The sequence below is a fragment of the Poromitra crassiceps genome (assembly GCF_964638095.1).
Source record: "Poromitra crassiceps genome assembly, chromosome: 6".
NCBI lineage: Eukaryota > Metazoa > Chordata > Actinopteri > Beryciformes > Melamphaidae > Poromitra > Poromitra crassiceps.
In genome coordinates this window covers 9,874,120-9,897,660 of record NC_139627.1, presented here as the reverse complement: position 1 = coordinate 9,897,660, position 23,541 = coordinate 9,874,120, and the positions used below count along the sequence as shown (strand labels likewise).

Here is a 23,541-nt window from a genome sequence, read left to right as displayed (position 1 = left end):
AGTGATGTCAGAGAGACGTCTGGGAACATGACTGGGTTATTTGAGTGATGTCAGAGAGACGTCTGGGAACATGACTGGGTTATTTGAGTGATGTCACAGAGACGTCTGGGAACATGGCTGGGTTATTTGAGTGATGTCAGAGAGACGTCTGGGAACATGGCTGGGTTATTTGAGTGATGTCACAGAGACGTCTGGGAACATGGCTGGGTTATTTGAGTGATGTCAGAGAGACGTCTGGGAACATGGCTGGGTTATTTGAGTGATGTCACAGAGACGTCTGGGAACATGACTGGGTTATTTGAGTGATGTCAGAGAGACGTCTGGGAACATGACTGGGTTATTTGAGTGATGTCAGAGAGACGTCTGGGAACATGACTGGGTTATTTGAGTGATGTCAGAGAGACGTCTGGGAACATGACTGGGTTATTTGAGTGATGTCATGCGCTGCATGACTCTATTGGGTGATAAGTGCCCACTATTAATGTTCACACTTTTTTTTTTCTCCCCAAATTGTATTTTTCAGTTTTCAGAACAGAACAGAACAGTACAACAGGCTCAGACAAAGACAAAGACAAAGACATACATAGAACCATCCTCATAATCATAATTCTCCTCCATCCTCATAATAATCTCACAGTGATTTCAGTGGGCGGGAGTACTTGCCTTGACAGACAACTCCTTCAGCCAATCAGCGTCGCCACATGCAGTCCAAAATAATTCATCCATCTCAAAAGAACGATGAAAACATATTTTCCGTCCCGAAACTCCACTGGTCGTGTTTAATTGTTGTTATTGAGTCTATTTCTGCAAGAACTGCACTTATGGCCCTGAGACAGAGACACAGGTAGAAACATGAAGATGAGAAAATATGTTTTTGTTTTTGTCTTTGTCTGCAAAATAAAATTTGGGGCGGGGGGGGGGGGGGGGGGGTACGTGAACATTAATCAACTTGTTTACTCACCGATTTGGCTCTCTTCCAAATAATCCAGCCATGTAACTACGTCCATTCATGAAATTATTAAATAGCACGGGGACATTAGTGGTTTTTTAAAAGTGCCATTCGCATAGTTATGTCATCAACACGCCCACTCGCTCTGCTCTGGAGCTGGTAGCTACGTCACCTCGTTCATCTCTGGGTTAACCCGGCTGTGACTACCCCCTAACTCGGCTGTGACTACCCCCTAGCCTAGTCACAGATCTCTGGGTTAACCCGGCTGTGACTACCCCCTAGCCTAGTCACAGATCCATCTCTGGGTTAACTCGGCTGTGACTACCCCCTAGCCTAGTCGTCACAGATCCATCTCTGGGTTAACCCGGCTGTGACTACCCCCTAGCCTAGTCACAGATCTCTGGGTTAACTCGGCTGTGACTACCCCCTAGCCTAGTCACAGATCTCTGGGTTAACCCGGCTGTGACTACCCCCTAGCCTAGTCACACATCTCTGGGTTAACCCGGCTGTGACTACCCCCTAGCCTAGTCACAGATCTCTGGGTTAACCCGGCTGTGACTACCCCCTAGCCTAGTCACAGATCTCTGGGTTAACCCGGCTGTGACTACCCCCTAGCCTAGTCACAGATCTCTGGGTTAACCCGGCTGTGACTACCCCCTAGCCTAGTCACATATCTCTGGGTTAACCCGGCTGTGACTACCCCCTAGCCTAGTCACATATCTCTGGGTTAACCCGGCTGTGACTACCCCCTAGCCTAGTCACATATCTCTGGGTTAACCCGGCTGTGACGACCCCCTAGCCTAGTCACAGATCTCTGGGTTAACTCGGCTGTGACTACCCCCTAGCCTAGTCACAGATCTCTGGGTTAACCCGGCTGTGACTACCCCCTAGCCTAGTCACAGATCTCTGGGTTAACCCGGCTGTGACTACCCCCTAGCCTAGTCACATATCTCTGGGTTAACCCGGCTGTGACGACCCCCTAGCCTAGTCACAGATCTCTGGGTTAACTCGGCTGTGACTACCCCCTAGCCTAGTCACAGATCTCTGGGTTAACCCGGCTGTGACTACCCCCTAGCCTAGTCACAGATCTCTGGGTTAACCCGGCTGTGACTACCCCCTAGCCTAGTCACATATCTCTGGGTTAACCCGGCTGTGACTACCCCCTAGCCTAGTCACACATCTCTGGGTTAACCCGGCTGTGACTACCCCCTAGCCTAGTCACAGATCTCTGGGTTAACCCGGCTGTGACTACCCCCTAGCCTAGTCACACATCTCTGGGTTAACCCGGCTGTGACTACCCCCTAGCCTAGTCACACATCTCTGGGTTAACCCGGCTGTGACTACCCCCTAGCCTAGTCACATATCTCTGGGTTAACCCGGCTGTGACTACCCCCTAGCCTAGTCACACATCTCTGGGTTAACCCGGCTGTGACTACCCCCTAGCCTAGTCACAGATCTCTGGGTTAACCCGGCTGTGACTACCCCCTAGCCTAGTCACAGATCTCTGGGTTAACTCGGCTGTGACTACCCCCTAGCCTAGTCACATATCTCTGGGTTAACTGTTAACTCGGCTGTGACTACCCCCTAGCCTAGTCACATATCCATCTCTGGGTTAACCCGGCTGTGACTACCCCCTAGCCTAGTCACAGATCCATCTCTGGGTTAACCCGGCTGTGACTACCCCCTAGCCTAGTCACATATCTCTGGGTTAACCCGGCTGTGACTACCCCCTAGCCTAGTCACATATCCATCTCTGGGTTAACTCGGCTGTGACTACCCCCTAGCCTAGTCACAGATCCATCTCTGGGTTAACCCGGCTGTGACTACCCCCTAGCCTAGTCACAGATCTCTGGGTTAACTCGGCTGTGACTACCCCCTAGCCTAGTCACAGATCCATCTCTGGGTTAACCCGGCTGTGACTACCCCCTAGCCTAGTCACAGATCTCTGGGTTAACTCGGCTGTGACTACCCCCTAGCCTAGTCACACATCCGGGTCAAAGGAGCGTCGCAGGAACATCCCCATTGCCCATACATCCGCTATTTTTTGTGTGTGTGTGGTCCAAGTGAAATGTTCTATGCTCTCTCCTGATTCTAAATCTGCTGAATTGCTTGGTTTGTCCCAGTAAAATAAAAATTTATACGCTTTTTACGAAATGTCTATGGAAAAGTAAATGGAGGATGAAATCCCTTGGTTCGTATACATAAACCGGAAGAGGGCGTGACTTTGGCAGTCTATATCTGGCATCTCCATCTCCCGTCTATATGTTCATGGCCCTAATATTTTATATACTGTGTGCTTGTGTGCGTGCATGTGTGTGTGTGTGTGCGCGTTCAGGTAGAGGAGGGCGGTAAAGCGGGCAGCCTGGAGCGCCCCCTGCTGGTGGGAGATGAGATGATCATCATTAACGAGGTGGAGCTGAGCGGCTTCAGACAGGAGGCCATCTCCTTGGTCAAAGGATCATACAAGACTCTGCAGCTCACTGTACGCAGGTACGAACTCCGTTTGTGTGTGTGCACGTGTGTGTGTGTGCGTGTGTGTGCGCATGTGTGTGTGTGTGTGTGTGTTTTGAAGTGAGGGAAACAGTTTGTATATCCTGGTCCATAGTCCAAAACAGACTGTCGTCTGGAACCCACGCACGCACGCACGCACGCACGCACGCACGCACGCACGCACGCACGCACGCACACACACACACACACACACACACACACACACACACACACACACACACACACACAATCTGTAATCTGGTGCATGATGTGGGAGGTGTGTGTGTGTGTGTAATCTGGTGCATGATGTGGGAGGTGTGTGTGTGTTGTTGGTAATCTGGTGCATGATGTGGGAGGTGTGTGTGTGTAATCTGGTGCATGATGTGGGAGGTGTGTGTGTGTTGTTGGTAATCTGGTGTATGATGTGGGAGGTGTGTGTGTGTAATCTGGTGCATGATGTGGGAGGTGTGTGTGTGTTGTTGGTAATCTGGTGCATGATGTGGGAGGTGTGTGTGTAATCTGGTGCATGATGTGGGAGGTGTGTGTGTAATCTGGTGCATGATGTGGGAGGTGTGTGTGTGTAATCTGGTGCATGATGTGGGAGGTGTGTGTGTGTTGTTGTAATCTGGTGCATGATGTGGGAGGTGTGTGTGTAATCTGGTGCATGATGTGGGAGGTGTGTGTAATCTGGTGCATGATGTGGGAGGTGTGTGTGTGTTGTTGTAATCTGGTGCATGATGTGGGAGGTGTGTGTGTAATCTGGTGCATGATGTGGGAGGTGTGTGTGTGTAATCTGGTGCATGATGTGGGAGGTGTGTGTGTGTTGTTGTAATCTGGTGCATGATGTGGGAGGTGTGTGTGTAATCTGGTGCATGATGTGGGAGGTGTGTGTGTGTAATCTGGTGCATGATGTGGGAGGTGTGTGTGTGTTGTTGGTAATCTGGTGCATGATGTGGGAGGTGTGTGTGTGTAATCTGGTGCATGATGTGGGAGGTGTGTGTGTGTTGTTGTAATCTGGTGTATGATGTGGGAGGTGTGTGTGTGTTGTTGGTAATCTGGTGCATGATGTGGGAGGTGTGTGTGTGTTGTTGGTAATCTGGTGCATGATGTGGGAGGTGTGTGTGTGTTGTTGGTAATCTGGTGTATGATGTGGGAGGTGTGTGTGTGTTGTTGGTAATCTGGTGTATGATGTGGGAGGTGTGTGTGTGTTGTTGGTAATCTGGTGCATGATGTGGGAGGTGTGTGTGTGTTGTTGGTAATCTGGTGCATGATGTGGGAGGTGTGTGTGTGTTGTTGTAATCAGGTTTGCAAAATTGGACCCGTGCAGGACTCTGGGCCACACCCTCTGCATGCTGCCATCACATACACAACTTATTTTATTCAGCTCTCTGTCTGTCTGATGTGACAGGGTGGAGCCTCAGCTCTCTGTCTGTCTGATGTGACAGGGTGGAGCCTTAGCTCTGCCTGTCTGATGTGACGGGGTGGAGCCTCAGCTCTCTGTCTGTCTGATGTGACAGGGTGGAGCCTCAGCTCTCTGTCTGATGTGACGGGGTGGAGCCTTAGCTCTGCCTGTCTGATGTGACAGGGTGGAGCCTCAGCTCTCTGTCTGTTTGATGTGACGGGGTGGAGCCTCAGCTCTGCCTGTCTGATGTGACGGGGTGGAGCCTCAGCTCTCTGTCTGTCTGATGTGACGGGGTGGAGCCTCAGCTCTCTGTCTGTCTGATGTGACAGGGCGGAGCCTCAGCTCTCTGTCTGTTTGATGTGACGGGGTGGAGCCTCAGCTCTCTGTCTGTCTGATGTGACAGGGTGGAGCCTCAGCTCTCTGTCTGTCTGATGTGACGGGGCGGAGCCTCAGCTCTCTGTCTGTCTGATGTGACAGGGCGGAGCCTCAGCTCTCTGTCTGTCTGATGTGACAGGGTGGAGCCTCAGCTCTCTGTCTGTCTGATGTGACAGGGTGGAGCCTCAGCTCTCTGTCTGTCTGATGTGATGGGGTGGAGCCTCAGCTCTCTGTCTGTCTGATGTGACGGGGTGGAGCCTCAGCTCTCTGTCTGTCTGATGTGACAGGGTGGAGCCTCAGCTCTCTGTCTGTCTGATGTGACAGGGTGGAGCCTCAGCTCTCTGTCTGTCTGATGTGACAGGGTGGAGCCTCAGCTCTCTGTCAGCTGTGTGATGGGGTGGAGCCTCAGCTCTCTGTCAGCTGTGTGACGGGGTGGAGCCTCAGCTCTCTGTCTGTCTGATGTGACAGGGTGGAGCCTCAGCTCTCTGTCTGTCTGATGTGACAGGGTGGAGCCTCAGCTCTCTGTCTGTCTGATGTGACAGGGTGGAGCCTCAGCTCTCTGTCTGTCTGATGTGATGGGGTGGAGCCTCAGCTCTCTGTCTGTCTGATGTGACGGGGTGGAGCCTCAGCTCTCTGTCTGTCTGATGTGATGGGGTGGAGCCTCAGCTCTCTGTCAGCTGTGTGATGGATGTCCAGGTTTAAAGTCAAGTATGTGTTTGGGGTGTGACTGAGTCAGGCCCCACACGCGCACACACACACACACACACACACACACACACACACACACACACACACACACACACACACACACACACACACACACACACACACACACAAACTCACACACTGTAGCCAAGCCAGGCTGCTACTGGGGGAAGACGCACAAGGTGTGACACAATGCAGAACTTTAGACTTTACACACACACACACACACACACACACACACACACACACACACACACACACACACACACACACACACACACACACACACAGACACACAGACACACACACACACACACACACACACACACAGACACACACACACACACACACACACACACACACACACACACAGACACACACACACACACACACACACACACACACACACACAGACACACACACACACACACACACACACACACACACACACACACACAGGCGTGGCCTCCAGACGAGCAGAGAGCAGAGTGTGTTTTGGGCCGGTCACTTCCTGCAGGGATCAGAAGAAATCCACTGATCCACTGAACTCTACTGTGCTGTGTTATTGACTCTGACTGGACTCTACTGTGCTGTGTTATTGACTCTGACTGGACTCTACTGTGTTATTGACTCTGACTGGACTCTACTTTGTTATTGACTCTGACTGAACTCTACTGTGCTGTGTTATTGACTCTGACTGGACTCTACTGTGTTATTGACTCTGACTGGACTCTACTGTGTCATTGACTCTGACTGGACTCTACTGTGTCATTGACTCTGACTGGACTCTACTGTGTCATTGACTCTGACTGGACTCTACTGTGTTATTGACTCTGACTGGACTCTACTGTGTCATTGACTCTGACTGGACTCTACTGTGTCATTGACTCTGACTGGACTCTACTGTGTCATTGACTCTGACTGGACTCTACTGTGTCATTGACTCTGACTGGACTCTACTGTGTTATTGACTCTGACTGGACTCTACTGTGTTATTGACTCTGACTGGACTCTACTGTGTTATTGACTCTGACTGGACTCTACTGTGTTATTGACTCTGACTGGACTCTACTGTGTTATTGACTCTGACTGGACTCTACTGTGTTATTGACTCTGACTGGACTCTACTGTGCTGTGTTATTGACTCTGACTGGACTCTACTGTGTTATTGACTCTGACTGAACTCTACTGTGCTGTGTTATTGACTCTGACTGGACTCTACTGTGTTATTGACTCTGACTGGACTCTACTGTGTTATTGACTCTGACTGAACTCTACTGTGCTGTGTTATTGACTCTGACTGGACTCTACTGTGCTGTGTTATTGACTCTGACTGGACTCTACTGTGCTGTGTTATTGACTCTGACTGGACTCTACTGTGTTATTGACTCTGACTGAACTCTACTGTGCTGTGTTATTGACTCTGACTGGACTCTACTGTGCTGTGTTATTGACTCTGACTGGACTCTACTGTGTTATTGACTCTGACTGGACTCTACTGTGTTATTGACTCTGACTGGACTCTACTGTGTCATTGACTGTGACTGAACTCTACTGTGTTATTGACTCTGACTGGACTCTACTGTGTTATTGACTCTGACTGAACTCTACTGTGCTGTGTTATTGACTCTGACTGAACTCTACTGTGCTGTGTTATTGACTCTGACTGGACTCTACTGTGTTATTGACTCTGACTGGACTCTACTGTGTTATTGACTCTGACTGGACTCTACTGTGTCATTGACTCTGACTGAACTCTACTGTGTTATTGACTCTGACTGGACTCTAATGTGCTGTGTTATTGACTCTGACTGGACTCTACTGTGCTGTGTTATTGACTCTGACTGGACTCTACTGTGTTATTGACTCTGACTGAACTCTACTGTGCTGTGTTATTGACTCTGACTGGACTCTACTGTGTTATTGACTCTGACTGAACTCTACTGTGCTGTGTTATTGACTCTGACTGGACTCTACTGTGTTATTGACTCTGACTGAACTCTACTGTGCTGTGTTATTGACTCTGACTGGACTCTACTGTGTTATTGACTCTGACTGAACTCTACTGTGCTGTGTTATTGACTCTGACTGGACTCTACTGTGTTATTGACTCTGACTGGACTCTACTGTGCTGTGTTATTGACTCTGACTGGACTCTACTGTGCTGTGTTATTGACTCTGACTGGACTCTACTGTGTTATTGACTCTGACTGAACTCTACTGTGCTGTGTTATTGACTCTGACTGGACTCTACTGTGTTATTGACTCTGACTGAACTCTACTGTGCTGTGTTATTGACTCTGACTGAACTCTACTCTACTGTGTTATTGACTCTGACTGAACTCTACTGTGCTGTGTTATTGACTCTGACTGAACTCTACTCTACTGTGTTATTGACTCTGACTGAACTCTACTGTGCTGTGTTATTGACTCTGACTGAACTCTACTCTACTGTGTTATTGACTCTGACTGAACTCTACTGTGCTGTGTTATTGACTCTGACTGGACTCTACTGTGTTATTGACTCTGACTGAACTCTACTGTGCTGTGTTATTGACTCTGACTGAACTCTACTCTACTGTGTTATTGACTCTGACTGAACTCTACTGTGCTGTGTTATTGACTCTGACTGAACTCTACTGTGTTATTGACTCTGACTGGACTCTACTGTGTTATTGACTCTGACTGAACTCTACTGTGCTGTGTTATTGACTCTGACTGGACTCTACTGTGTTATTGACTCTGACTGGACTCTACTGTGTTATTGACTCTGACTGGACTCTACTGTGCTGTGTTATTGACTCTGACTGGACTCTACTGTGCTGTGTTATTGACTCTGACTGAACTCTACTCTACTGTGTTATTGACTCTGACTGAACTCTACTGTGCTGTGTTATTGACTCTGACTGGACTCTACTGTGTTATTGACTCTGACTGAACTCTACTGTGCTGTGTTATTGACTCTGACTGAACTCTACTCTACTGTGTTATTGACTCTGACTGAACTCTACTGTGCTGTGTTATTGACTCTGACTGGACTCTACTGTGTTATTGACTCTGACTGGACTCTACTGTGTTATTGACTCTGACTGAACTCTACTGTGCTGTGTTATTGACTCTGACTGGACTCTACTGTGCTGTGTTATTGACTCTGACTGAACTCTACTCTACTGTGTTATTGACTCTGACTGAACTCTACTGTGCTGTGTTATTGACTCTGACTGGACTCTACTGTGCTGTGTTATTGACTCTGACTGAACTCTACTCTACTGTGTTATTGACTCTGACTGAACTCTACTGTGCTGTGTTATTGACTCTGACTGGACTCTACTGTGTTATTGACTCTGACTGGACTCTACTGTGTTATTGACTCTGACTGGACTCTACTGTGCTGTGTTATTGACTCTGACTGGACTCTACTGTGTTATTGACTCTGACTGGACTCTACTGTGCTGTGTTATTGATTCTGACTGGACTCTACTGTGCTGTGTTATTGATTCTGACTGAACTCTACCGTGTTATTGACTCTGACTGGACTCTACTGTGTTATTGACTCTGACTGAACTCTACTGTGCTGTGTTATTGACTCTGACTGAACTCTACTGTGTTATTGACTCTGACTGGACTCTACTGTGTTATTGACTCTGGACTCTACTGTGTTATTGACTCTGACTGGACTCTACTGTGCTGTGTTATTGCCTCTGACTGGACTCTACTGTGCTGTGTTATTGACTCTGACTGGACTCTACTGTGTTATTGACTCTGACTGAACTCTACTGTGTTATTGACTCTGACTGGACTCTACTGTGCTGTGTTATTGACTCTGACTGAACTCTACTGTGTTGTGTTATTGACTCTGACTGGACTCTACTGTGCTGTGTTATTGACTCTGACTGAACTCTACTGTGTTATTGACTCTGACTGAACTCTACTGTGCTGTGTCATTGACTCTGACTGGACTCTACTGTGCTGTGTTATTGACTCTGGACTCTACTGTGCTGTGTTATTGACTCTGACTGGACTCTACTGTGTTATTGACTCTGACTGGACTCTACTGTGCTGTGTTATTGACTCTGACTGGACTCTACTGTGTTATTGACTCTGACTGGACTCTACTGTGTTATTGACTCTGACTGAACTCTACTGTACTGTGTTATTGACTCTGACTGGACTCTACTGTGCTGTGTCATTGACTCTGACTGGACTCTACTGTGTTATTGACTCTGACTGGACTCTACTGTGCTGTGTCATTGACTCTGACTGAACTCTACTGTGCTGTGTTATTGACTCTGACTGGACTCTACTGTGTTATTGACTCTGACTGGACTCTACTGTGTTATTGACTCTGACTGGACTCTACTGTGCTGTGTTATTGACTCTGACTGAACTCTACTGTGCTGTGTTATTGACTCTGACTGGACTCTACTGTGCTGTGTCATTGACTCTGACTGGACTCTACTGTGCTGTGTCATTGACTCTGACTGAACTCTACTGTGCTGTGTTATTGACTCTGACTGAACTCTACTGTGCTGTGTTATTGACTCTGACTGGACTCTACTGTGTTATTGACTCTGACTGGACTCTACTGTGTTATTGACTCTGACTGGACTCTACTGTGCTGTGTTATTGACTCTGACTGGACTCTACTGTGTTATTGACTCTGACTGGACTCTACTGTGCTGTGTTATTGACTCTGACTGGACTCTACTGTGTTATTGACTCTGACTGGACTCTACTGTGTTATTGACTCTGACTGAACTCTACTGTGTTATTGACTCTGACTGGGAGGGAGAAGAGGAGTGCTTATTCTACTGTAATAGTTTGCACAGAGGGCCACAGTAGTAAGTGATTCTATTCTGTTGTATTTTGTTCTATTCTATTCTGTTGAAATAGTGTATACTCTGAGAGGGCTGCAATGGTAAATTAGCTATTCTATTCTATTCTATTCTATTCTATTCTGTTGAGACAGTTGACACTCTGAGAGAGGGTTTTAATTTGAACAATGAACCTTTCTCTGGTGCAACTTTAGTCACCTTTGGACTTAAAAATATCTCACTAATGGACTCCTTTTGGCACACACACACACACACACACACACACACACACACACACACACACACACACACACACACACACACACACACACACACACACACACACACACACACACACACACACACACACACACACACACACACACACACACACACACACACACACACATTCAGACACAATGCAAAATGCACCGGGCATCCCTCCTCATCTGTGAAAAAATAATGGTCCGCACACCAGAGGAGCTCCCGTTAGGTTTCTTTATTTAATAATTATGCACACAGCGTGACGTTTCGGGCCACACTGGCCCTTCCTCAAGACGCTTTCTGAAGTGGCAGAGAGACGCCGTCTTAAATACCCGTATCAATATACATCACAGATCAACAGGTGTTCAGCAATTAGTAATTAGTAAAGTTAAAATAAAGGTGTATACACATAAGCAGCATAGGTTATTCAAAACACACATGTACAGATTCTAACAGTATATATATATATACACAGTGTAGACAAGCAGGACACATATAATTATACATGCCACCAAAGGAGTAGTTTGTGGGCTCTGCTTTATAGTACGTAGTTCAGTAAAGTTTAGAAGAGGCCCAAAACAAATACAACTATAAATGCAAATGCATGCAAATGCAAATACATCCCTAGAGGCGACTTCATTAACCACAAAAAAAGCATACTGCATTTACAGAAATGGGGACCTACGGTAGTCTATTCGTCTAATACTTAAAATAAATAGCAAAAAGTTTTTAAAAAATATACACAGAAAAACCACTTATGTATGAGAGATCACCCCTAGAGGGGAGAGAGAACAGAACAGTAGAAAGAGCTTCACAGTAGGGACCTCCTAGTGACAGATTGGAGTATAGGATTAACAACATTCTCTATAGAAAAGGTCTCATATCGAATTCCTCATTGAGGCCTTTTGGGGCCATAGTGCCCAATGTATATATCCAGAATAATTCTCTTTGGAGTAGCAAGTTGTTAATGTCACCCCCTCTTCGTGGCAGTTTAAGAGCCTCAATCCCAATGTATTTGAGGGTGGATACAGAATGTTTTGCAGAGGTAAAGTGGACAGCCACCGGGCTAGATGTAACATTATTTCTGATTGTGCTGCGGTGTTCAGAGATACGAGTTTTGAGTGGTCTCAATGACTTACCTATATACGAAAGTCCACATGGACAATGCAGCATATAAATAACATTGACAGTGGAACATGAGATAACACTTTTGATTTTATATTTTTTGCCACTGTGGGGATGGTAAAAACAATTGGTTTTGTAGGTGAAATTACACTGTTGACACCGGCCACAAGGATAATTACCAGAGGGGATCGAGCTAAGGAAATGAACAGGTGGAATAGGTGGAAGGTCTGCCCTCACCAGCATATTCCGTAGGTTAGGAGGTCTTTTATAGACCACTAAAGGCTGTTTAGGGAAACACGCCTTCAGTGCCGGATCACTGTCAATGATGTGCCAATGTTTTTTTATAGCTTTCTCAATCTCTCTGGAGACAGGAGAAAATTGGATGGCACAGACCACTCTGTTTTCTTTTGATTTTGGTCTAGTGGACTCCAGGCACTGAGTCTGGGAAACATTGGAAAATCATGTGGTTGCATTTTTGATCCAGCTCTCTTGATAGTCCCTTTTTCTGAATCTGGTCTCAAGATCCTTGATTTGAGTTTGAAAGTCTTCATCTGAACTGCAAATTCTTCTGATCCGGTTACATTGAGAAATGGGCAAACTTTTTTTGAGTGGTGTGGGATGATATGAAGAACCATGGAAGAGAGAGTTTCTATCAGTAGGTTTCCTTTTTGATCCAGCACCCAGGCCCAGTGTGGCCAACCCTTGGATGTGCGTGTCCCTGTCTACCTTTTATCCCTCCTCATCTGACCTTCAGTTTCAGCTAACACCCCAAAATCACTGATAATAGTGCTGATCCCCGTTGGAGCATGTCTGTGTGTGTGTGTGTGTGTGTGTGTGTGTGTGTGTGTGTGTGTGTGTGTGTGTGATGGAGAGAGTGAGAGTCACCTGCTGGCTGCTGTGGGTAGTGCTATCACCGATTGGTGTGTGTCTGTGTGTCACCCTCTGGATGCCGTGGGTAGTCCTATCACTAGGCCATAATGACCTAATTAAAATATCCGGCCCTGTCACGGTCTGCGTGGGGACCTCTGCGGGTAGCTAACCGTGGCAAATTGGAAACGCTGACGCTGAGTCCTGCACGGGTCCAGTTTTGCAAAGCCGCCCCCGCCCAGACCCATTAATATGAGACCCGCGCCCACCCGTTACCCGTGAATAATCACACAGGCTAGAAACACAGTCGCCCACTCAGTCTTTCTGGCTCAGCCTCATCACCTGTAACATTAGCACTTAGCAGCAGCTAACGTAACTCAGTAACCAGCTGGTCAGCACTTCTATCAGACAATACAGTGTTGTGCAACAAGCAGACCAAATATTTCCAATAGAGACACTGCGTAATGCGTCATCATTCAGAAGCCACGCCCAAGACGGGGGAAAACGGAAACCCCCCCTCCAATCCTGGCGTTCTCCTATGTCACGTGCACGGTGCGTGTTGCACAAAAAGATCATATATATGGAAGATGAACACTCCAACTTACTTCTTGACAGCTAGATCCACATTTTTCTTCTCGCCAATTCTCAATGGCTTCCTTGTTTTGCTCAGGAGTACAAACATTTTTTAACTGGCGATTTTTTACATTTGTTGTCTGCGCAGCCCCACCACACAACAACTTTTAGCTATGTTTCATTCAAGGAAAATGACGCTGGTGTGTGGAAATGAACGGAGCTTTTTCCCCCGTGATGGGCGTGGCCTATTTCATGCAGTGTCTCTATACCTGTCCGGTATAATCATAGATAGTAAATAATGTGGATGGAATGAGCGTGCCATCATTCAAAATGAAGCCTTGATTCACTCACTTCCGGGTAATGTTTCCTGGAGCATCATGGGAAATCCATGCACTGCAGATGCACGGGGGGTGTCACGTGAGATGACTCTCAGTGCAGTCCAGCCTGTTAGTCCAGTTGACCACCATCTTGTTTTGTCTGCGGCCTGGCTTGTGCTATGTTACTACATCCATGGTGTGAGCCTCCAGCCTGCTAGCTGCTAAGCCTCCACAAGATAAACTGCTATTATACAGTATATGGGTCAACTTTAATAACTCTGGTGGATTTGATCGCACACTTGGTGCTCTGCTATGTTGGACTGTTTGAGTGATGCTCATGTCTGTAAGCTAATGCTAGCTCAAGATTAGCATCGTGTGCTAACGTAAAACATGGGCCAGTTCAAGCCGTACTGTATGACATTATTAGCGAGGTGGCTATGTCTTTTTTTTTATTTTATTTTTTATGTTTTTTTCCCGATTTTTTTATCCCATTTTGATCCCCTGTTTAGTGCTCATTTGAATTACTCAATCCTGGTTGCTACTCCATCCTCTGCCGATCTGGGGAGAGCCGAGACTGATTCCATGCATCCTCCGAGACATGGGCAGTCAAGTCAGCCGCTTCTTTTCACCTGCCCGAGGAAGCTTCACCGGTAGGACATACAGTAGCACGTGGGAGGTTCACGCTATTCCAACCAGTTCCCCTCCCTCTGAACAGGCACCCTTAACGATCAGAGGAGGAACCATATAAGCAACCAGGATGTTGCATGTTTTTGTGAAGGGGGTTCCTATATGAAGGAGACCCCCGGGAGGCACGGGGAGAACATGCAAATGGCTGTTTGAACCGCAAACAGCCATTTTGCTGACCCCCACCCGGGTGGTGGGCACTCGAGGACATGCGGACGGGCACGCATTCCTTCAGTGTTCACATCGGCCCAGGTGGGAATCGAACCCACGACCTTCGAGCTGTGAGGCGATAGTGCTTACCACTGCACCACCGTACCTCCCGCGAGGTGGCTATGTCTGTAACCGAAATTTTGACATGTGGTGATTAAAGTTCTACTGTTTTACTGTTACTGTTGATTAATAACATGGTGTCATTTGTTTCTTCAAGGGTTGACCGCCGGAGTAGCATGAAGCAGCTAAATACTTTGTATTTGGATTTCTGAAAATTTAACGCCAAGTTTTAACTGTTGTAACGGTAATTATCGTGTGCATGGCTCAGTATTTACTCTTCTGCTCTCCTGAGCTTATAATGCTAATGTTAACATGTTACTGTGCAGGTTAAGAATATTGCTGATAATCAGTTCAACCATGTTCAACCTAGGATATCATTGCAATAACACAAGCCAAATGCTGACAGACTTGAGACTTTGAGAGATTTGCTTTGAACCATTTGAACATGTGACCAGTGACCGGAGAATATTGTTATTTGCTTGTTTTAATGCTTTTGTCAGTTAATGATGCCAACAAAGATGCCCTTGTTGTTAATTGTGTAGGCTACTTCGGTAAATCATGTATCTGAATCATCAGAATCTATCGTTCAAAGTTCATAAAGTTCATCGTATCCAAATGTGGAGTGAGCGGATTCGAAAGCCTCAAAAGTCACCGCCCTTGTTTGAAAAACTGACATGACCCACGGCTGAGTAGTTGGTGTTGAGTATCACTTGAATAACAGTATGATGTCATTTTCTGACCTTACCACATTATATCCATATATCTGATTAATATCAAAAATCTTGTTGTAAATGGTGTAACTATTTTGTGAAAGCACCAATAGTCATCCCTACAGTTGGCGCAATATCGATATTGAGGTATTTGCTCAAAGATATTGTATTTGATTTTGGCCATACCACCCATCAGCCATTTGTAGCTTTGTCTTACAACTGAACATCAGCCTGCTTGGTCTTCTTCTCTGCTGGTTATTTGTCTCTATGTCTGCACTAACAGCCGGCTCACCACCACACAGGCAAATGAGCAGTTCAACATATTTGAATACTGGACAAAACACACACAGGAGGAGAGGAGGCGAGGAAGGAAAGGAGAAGCCACACAGCCAACACAGGAGATTAGAGTGGTGTCTGTACGTCTCTGCTCATTTCCCTGTTCACTTCAATACATGTTCACAGACAGCTGTCAGTTGTCAGACGCGTACATCTCCAGGGTTAGGGTTAGGTACATCTCCAGGGTTAGGGTTAGGTACATCTCCAGGGTTAGGGTTAGGTACATCTCCAGGGTTAGGGTTAGGTACATCTCCATGGGCCCAGTAGTTCAAAACTTTTAATCTCAATCAGATCCGATCAGATTTTGAAATCCCATTTTCTGTGATCCAGGATCAGCCAACTCGGCCAGATTTTGTCCCAGTATTTCAAAGCAATTCAGGATAGGATCACCCTGATCCAGTTTCAGACTTTTCAAGATGACTAGATCCTGAATATCAGTGCTTTAATCCTACTGATCTCCATCTAGTGGATATGAAAAATAATACAAGGAAGACAAGAGACCACATTGCAGAGACATCTATAATGTCTAATTATATTTTTAAATACATAAAGGACATAAAATCATAACGGAATTGTAATAAAAAAAAATACTCCCACTAGGGTAACAACAAAAAAACATTCATTCAAAGGCAGCTGGAACATCCAGGCGTGCTTTGAGGAGCTGAATTCTAAGCGAGGTTTCAGTTTGCTGAAGCCGGCACAGCTGTATTTGTTCTTTGGCCAGACGGATCTGCATCTCTGCCCTCTCCGTTTCACGGCTCAGCGGTGTCTCGTAGGCATCATCCCTCTGCTCTGGTTGTCTGGTGCGCTTGCATTTTCTCTTTCGAGGTGGCTCTTGCAGTGTGTCATCAGGCCTGGCTGAAGGTCCAGCTTCTGGATCCACATGGGTCAGGAGGACCTCGTCTTGAATGGTGTGTGTGTCACATCAGGTGCATTGACCTATGGATTTCCCTCTAAATGAGAGACTGAGTGGTGGTGCAATGTGAGATGCTATTGTCCGCAATTACTTTTGAAAGGTGATGACAGATGATGGACTTTTTTTTTCTGTTGAAGAGATTTTTTCTTTAATCTAAATGACATTTGTGATTGACAATCTTTGTTGTGATACTTTTATGAGCATAAACATTTATGTCATCAACATTTGGTTGAAAACAAAATAGGCCACCACAAACGTGACCAAAAAATGAAATATAAAATTTATTTGCCATGAAGGATAAAAATTGTGTATTATTTCAGTTAACAAACTTTGCCATCTTATTTATATTGAAACATATTTTTAAATAAATTGTATAGTATATTTTGCTCTGGTAATCCACTGGAAATCCACCCCTCTGGTGGGATCAAGATAATCCAGTTTTTGGGGATCAAACTGATCCCAATCGTGTGTTGTCGCTTTGAACTACCCGTTTTGAAGATCTGATCCAGATTAAAGCTTGGATTTGATTTCCTGATCTGATTAATGCCTTATCTGAGTAAGTTTGAGTTTGAACCTGGTTTAGCCGTACTACAAAGCAAGTTAACTTCTAACCTAGTTCAATCACCATGGCAACTCACGCTGCAAAGCTAACCTGGTCCCGACCAGGTTAGATTCAGAGGATAAGATCAAAATCCATGACAGACCCATATAATCGGCTCTCTGGAGTCACTCACCATTCATATAAGATCACCATATGAAAAATAGATTGCAGTCAACTGAGAATAGAACAAGCAAAACATTCGTGGCTCTGTAGGCTACATAATTAAATTAAGCCTACTTACCACTTTATGTCTTAACAGCTGAACGATGCGTGGAGAAATATGATCACTATTAATCACCGCGGCGCATATCATGAACGGACCCTCAAATGGAGTGAGGGTGATATTCTCCTACATGCCAGAAAAGCCTATACATATAATATAGATATGGGATAAATATGGGACAACCCCAATACTAAATATGCAGGCTACTCTTGCATGTTTCAGCTGGAACTGTGTCCTAGGCTGTATGCCAATAAATGAGCAAAAATAGGCTAGTTTCTATCAATGAAAACTATGCCCGCATCGTCTCAATTCAGTTCAGCAGTTTTCTCTTTTATATTAGGCTATCATTATTTTATATATGAATTATTCGATCAGTGCAACCACACACATAATGAGTGATAGAGATCATTATTCATTGAGCATGCGTTTCTAAATCTCTGGTCTAAATAGGCTTACAGATTGCGGAAATTTATAGACTGAGATTACACATTTACACTCGCAAAAAGCTGCTGTAGGAGACAGAAATCGCTGATCAAACTAAATCAAATGACTGATGTGAATACAAGCGGCAGCTTTAGACAGTCTTTCAGCAGACTATATCCAACGCGGATTTTCATTCTGACATAGGCTACATTAAATATCCGCTAAAAACTCTGATCACACTGCGCTCATTGAATGAGGAAATGGGTGTGGAAATGGGTGTGGGCGTGGATCAACTCAGCTGTTCATAATGTGATTGGCTAGCGCACCTCTTTCGCGTGGACGCGCGCCTGTGCACGAGCGAAAAACGTGCGCTTGCACAGGCAGATCTCAGATAAAGCCAGCTTCAGTTATCGAGTAGAAAACCAGCATCGTAGTATCGTTAAACTAGATAGCTTTGATCCTGTTCAGTCAAACCAGATCAAAGTGACAGATCGCGGATCTGTTAAGATAGCTTCGTGCCATGGTGATTGAACTAGGTTAGAAGTTAACTTGCTTTGTAGTACGGCTAAACCAGGTTTAAACCCAAACTTATCAGGATCAACCTAAATCTTGCTTTGTAGTACAGGCCTCTGGTTAAAATCCAGGTCAACTTGCTGTCAGACAGACAGACAGGTGTGATGACTCAGACAGACAGGTATGTCAGACAGACAGGCGTGATGACTCAGACAGACAGGTATGTCAGACAGACAGGTGTGATGACTCAGCACTTTGAGACAGAGTCATGTTGATAATGGACTCTCCTCCTCAATGAAAGTAAACAGACAGAGAAAACACATTGTCTGAATACCTGACAGGGTGTAGAAGAGGGTGCGTGTGTGTGTGTGTGTGTGTGTGTGTGTGTGTGTGTGTGTGTGTGTGTGTGTGTGTGTGTGTGTGTGTGTGTGTGTGTGTGTGTGTGTGTGTGTGTGTGTGTGTGTGTGTGTGTGTGTGAGAGTGAGAGAGAGAGAGAGTGAGGTGTAGCTCCTGTACCTACTGCATTCTAGTGAAATTAAGGACTGACACACCCTCTGTTACTCTCTCACTCTCTCAATCTCACACACGCGCTCACACACACACACACACACACACACACACACACACACACACACACACACACACACACACACACACACACACACACACACACACACACTGGACCAAATGTATTTTTAACAAAATATCTGCCCCATATACGTTTTTGTAATATAGGGGTCTAAGCTGCACGTGGAGATAGAGCAAGAATGGGCAAAACAAATCAATATAAAAGGCGCAATGTTTGTTCTCTGTTCTCTTTCAATTTTTGTCCCACTGATGATGTCATCAGTGATGTCATAAATCACTGATGATGTCATAAGTGATGTCACTTGAGCAATTGTTAATAGGTACGTACTCCGTCACTCCAGCATCCCATCCTCAGAGAGCCAAAGTCACCGCCATCTTCCTGCTTCAGCTACGGATCAGCCACGGAAAAAAATATGAATGGTTGAGAGACGTACAATCCTTTTTTGATCCTGTTTGAATTGTGCCATGAAGTTCACATGTACATTTTGTCAATTTAAAATATAACTTTGCATGTTAAAGTGGAACTGAACCTGTTCGTCACGTGCTTAATGAGTCCGTTTCAGACTGAAAACATAGTTTGTCTAAGATGTCAGGTTGAGAGGCGGGTCATAGTATCATGTCGATGATTTTATTTGACAATTCTGGGGACTGGATTGGGCTTTGGCCAATCCTGGCGTGTTCCGCCTCCAAATCGAGTGGGATTCAGTGTGTTGTGGCGCTCCCCTCGGGAAGAGCCTTTTGACGGGAGGAGTGGAGCTCAGCGACCGGCAGGCAGCCAGCTGCCTTCGTGTTGCCGAGCGGAGAGTGCAGCACGTCGGCCTGGAATCTCCGAAGTGCGACCCCTGACAACCAAGCTCTCGGATGCGCGCGCCATTATCGCTGCTGTAAATACGATATCCCTGGAATGCGCGTTTTAACGAGCCAGTTACATTTCTTTGCATTCTTAGAGATTATAGTTTTTGTTTTTTATCCATGTTTCATACAATTGGCCAAGTTAGTAGTTAGTTTATGGGATAGGAATTCTGCCAGATGACAGGCACTAGGCGCCATTTTCTACTTCATTTGGAAGAGAAAATTATCCAGAAATGAAGATTTGATTGACAGCTGCATGTCGTGATATGATCGGTTGAAATGGGGTAGAAATTTGATAGTACTGGGTGACGTCAGCAAACTGTAAATGACTGTTATCAATGAAATCTTGAAAAACGAACTTTTGATGTGAAAAAGTGTGAAAAACGAAAGAAATTAGATTGTTGTGATTTGTTTTGCATACATTATTAAATAGGTGCACTGCATACCCAGGTATTTGAACTCAAACAAAATAAAAGTCATTCTTGGGTTCAGCTGTCGTAAAACCGAAACGTAACGTTTAGTTCCGTATGAAACTGCTCAATCAGCTACACCTCTCGTCTCGCACAATATACGTCACACCAACACCAACGTGGCCTGGCGGGGAGACGTCACTTATGCGATCGGTTGTGTGATTTATTACTTATAGTTTACCACAAACTGCATGGGACCTCATGGCACAGTTCAAACAGGATCAACGAATGATTGTCTCTCGCCGGGCGTTCACCACCATTCATACGTTTTCAGACGCTGGATTCCATAGGGCCTGACCAGAAGGGGAGGGACTTTGGCTCTCTATAACAAAAGCGTTGAAATAGTTGACGGCTTCAAACATCGCACACTCACACTGGAACAATCAACACAAAGGACATTCAGAAAAGGAGCCATGAAAGTCTATCAGCCATTTGTAAACTTATAACACTCCGCCCATTTTCAACCAGCTTTGTATCATTAGAACATCAGTAGTATATCAGAAAACTGTAAACGGTTTTGAAGTCTGTCATTTAATTTCAACTAATCAACTCTCAATAACTGTCAAACTAGATGAATGATGAATAGTTTGACAGTTATTGAGAGTTGATTTGAGTTAATGCGTTATTAATTTGAGTTAGTGTGGACCAGTGATGTCACTGGTCCACACTTTAACACTCAATAACTGTCAAATTAAATGACAGACTTCAAAACCGTTTACAGTTTTCTGATATACTACTGATGTTCTAATGATACAAAGCTGGTTGAAAATGGGCGGAGTGTTCCTTTAAATGACTCTATGTCGCCCCCATCTCCTCCTACTGCTGAACGTATTATTGTCCAACCCTATCCTACTCTACTCTAGCTGTTTCTTTAAAGATATACTATGCTACTTCTTTAGGGTCCTCCAAACATAAACAGACATTTTTCTTCTTCTTTTCTTTACATGTTAATTCATCTTTTAGCTCTGACAGAGCTCTTGGTGCAAGGACTATCAGCTTGTAAGAGCTAAAGAATCATTTTAGATGTACTTGAAAGCCATAAACTGCTTGTTTACATTTGTATTGTTTGTAAACATTGGCACAAAACAGGCTTGTGTTTTGAGTTATGGTGCACTAATCATCATCAGTAACTGGGTTTCCATCCACCTCTGGATATTCGCATTTACCCAAAATGCGAATATAAACTTGAATGGAAACACCAGAAATTCGAATAAAGGTCGAAATATCGCATAAATGTTTTTACGCTTGGAGGGGGTGGATTTATCAGCGTATCGACAGTAGGAAGATGCCAACTTTTGCAATGGAAACAGATTTTGCGAATTAACGATGACGTACCAGATGTGACTTCACTTCCGCTTCATGCTACTCCAGGGGGAAATGGTGGCGATTAGCGCCAGGCAGTCTGAATGAAATTGAATGTAACGTTCGCAATTCTATGTATTAAATTCTAAAAAACGACCCTCAACATTTGGGAAGGCTAAGCCACACAACTAGTTTGTTATAATCTAACATCATGCTTTGAAGGCGACTTTACGACGATGAGGACGGTGATCATCACCATCACCGGGTGATGACTCAATCAAAGCAGGGGCCTGTACTACAAAGCAAGATTAGTGGTTTAGCGAGGTAACTTCAGGTTTAAACCTGGTTTGGCCGTACTACAAAGCAAGTTAACTTCTTACCGACATATATTTCCATAGCAACTTATGCTTCACACTTAACCTGGTCCGCAGCAGGTTAAGTTGCAAGGATAAGATTAAACCTTAAATACACTGCCCACGAACCAATCGAATCAGCAGTTTGGAAAAATGGCCAACCCCTTTCTGGACGAGTTTCCCATCAAGGACTAAAGCCTTGCACTTGTTGGCTATTTTAATTAAGCCCTACTTACCACTTTAGAATATGTTTTTATATATTCATTTTTGTGCTCTCAAGTAGCCTAGATACGTTGTTTGATCCCGCTGATCGATTGCAGCTGAATAGTGAGTGGAGAAATATCACTAAACCGGCATAAAAAGGTTACATAAACGTCTCCAAAGCGCACGGTGCCGTGTGCGCAACGGAGCTGAGACTGACGTTGGGTTGGAATTGAAATAGCCTACATGCTGGAATAGCCTCTAAGCAATTTAATATGGGATCACCTGCACACAGGCGATCCCATATTAAGATGATTCATATCTAGGCGACTCCTGCATTTTGCAGCTGTAACTGTGTTGCTTTTGGCCTGTATGATGTGATTGAACTTCATATTTCCAGCATCATTATATGAAATATGGAGATATGCGTCTCTGCTGACATTACAATAGCCATGTGACCACAAAATAGGCTAGTTTTTATCAATGAAAACTATACCCGCATCGTCTCAATTCAGTTCAGCAGTTTCCTCTTTTATAGGCTATTAGGATATCATTATTTTATTCATTGAGCATGCGTTTCTAAATCTATGGTCTAAATAGGCTTACAGATTGTGGAAATTTATAGACTGAGATTACACATTTACATTTTTACACTCACAAAAAGCTGCTGTAGGAAACAGAAATCGCTTATCAAAGTAAATCAAATGACTGATGTGAATACAAGCGTCAGCTTTAGACAGTCTTTCAGCAGACTATCCAACGCGGATTTTCATTCTGACAGGCTACATTAAATATCCGCTAGATTTGGACTGAGATAGATTACACATTGCTTCCACAAAAGACTGTAGATAGAGAGCTGTAGATAGCCTACGAAACCGCTCTTCAAATAAATTACTTGTGTGGATAAAAGTGGTCACTTTAGACAGTCATTCGGGAACAGTAATAATATCCAACGCAGATGAGGAAATAGGCGTGTCTGGCGCTGTAGGAGTTGGAGCAGTCCATATTGCATTGTGATTGGCAGTTGTTAAAAACCACGCCTCTTTTGCGGGCACGAGCTCCAGTGCACGGGCATTTTCATGTGCACGCGCTGTCAGCTTGATTAGAAAAACCTGGTTCGAGTTAACGAGTGCCAATCGACGTTCGTAGTACAAGTTAACTACAATCGAGCTGATCTGGTTTAGACAAACCAGATCAAGGGACAGATCCTGGATCTTC

General features: G+C 45.0%; 1 protein-coding gene across 1 annotated transcript in view; it reads left to right on the top strand.

Moving 5' to 3' along the window:
- Nucleotides 1-23,541, top strand: part of shroom3 (shroom family member 3) — a gene marked incomplete at its 3' end in the record, with an annotated part of 158,441 nt that overhangs the window by 27,210 nt on the left and 107,690 nt on the right. The window contains exon 2 of the mRNA XM_083638063.1: nt 3,285-3,439. Coding sequence (XP_083494189.1) covers nt 3,342-3,439 — 98 coding nt within the window. The 5' untranslated portion in view covers nt 3,285-3,341. The remainder of the gene's footprint in view (nt 1-3,284; nt 3,440-23,541) is intronic.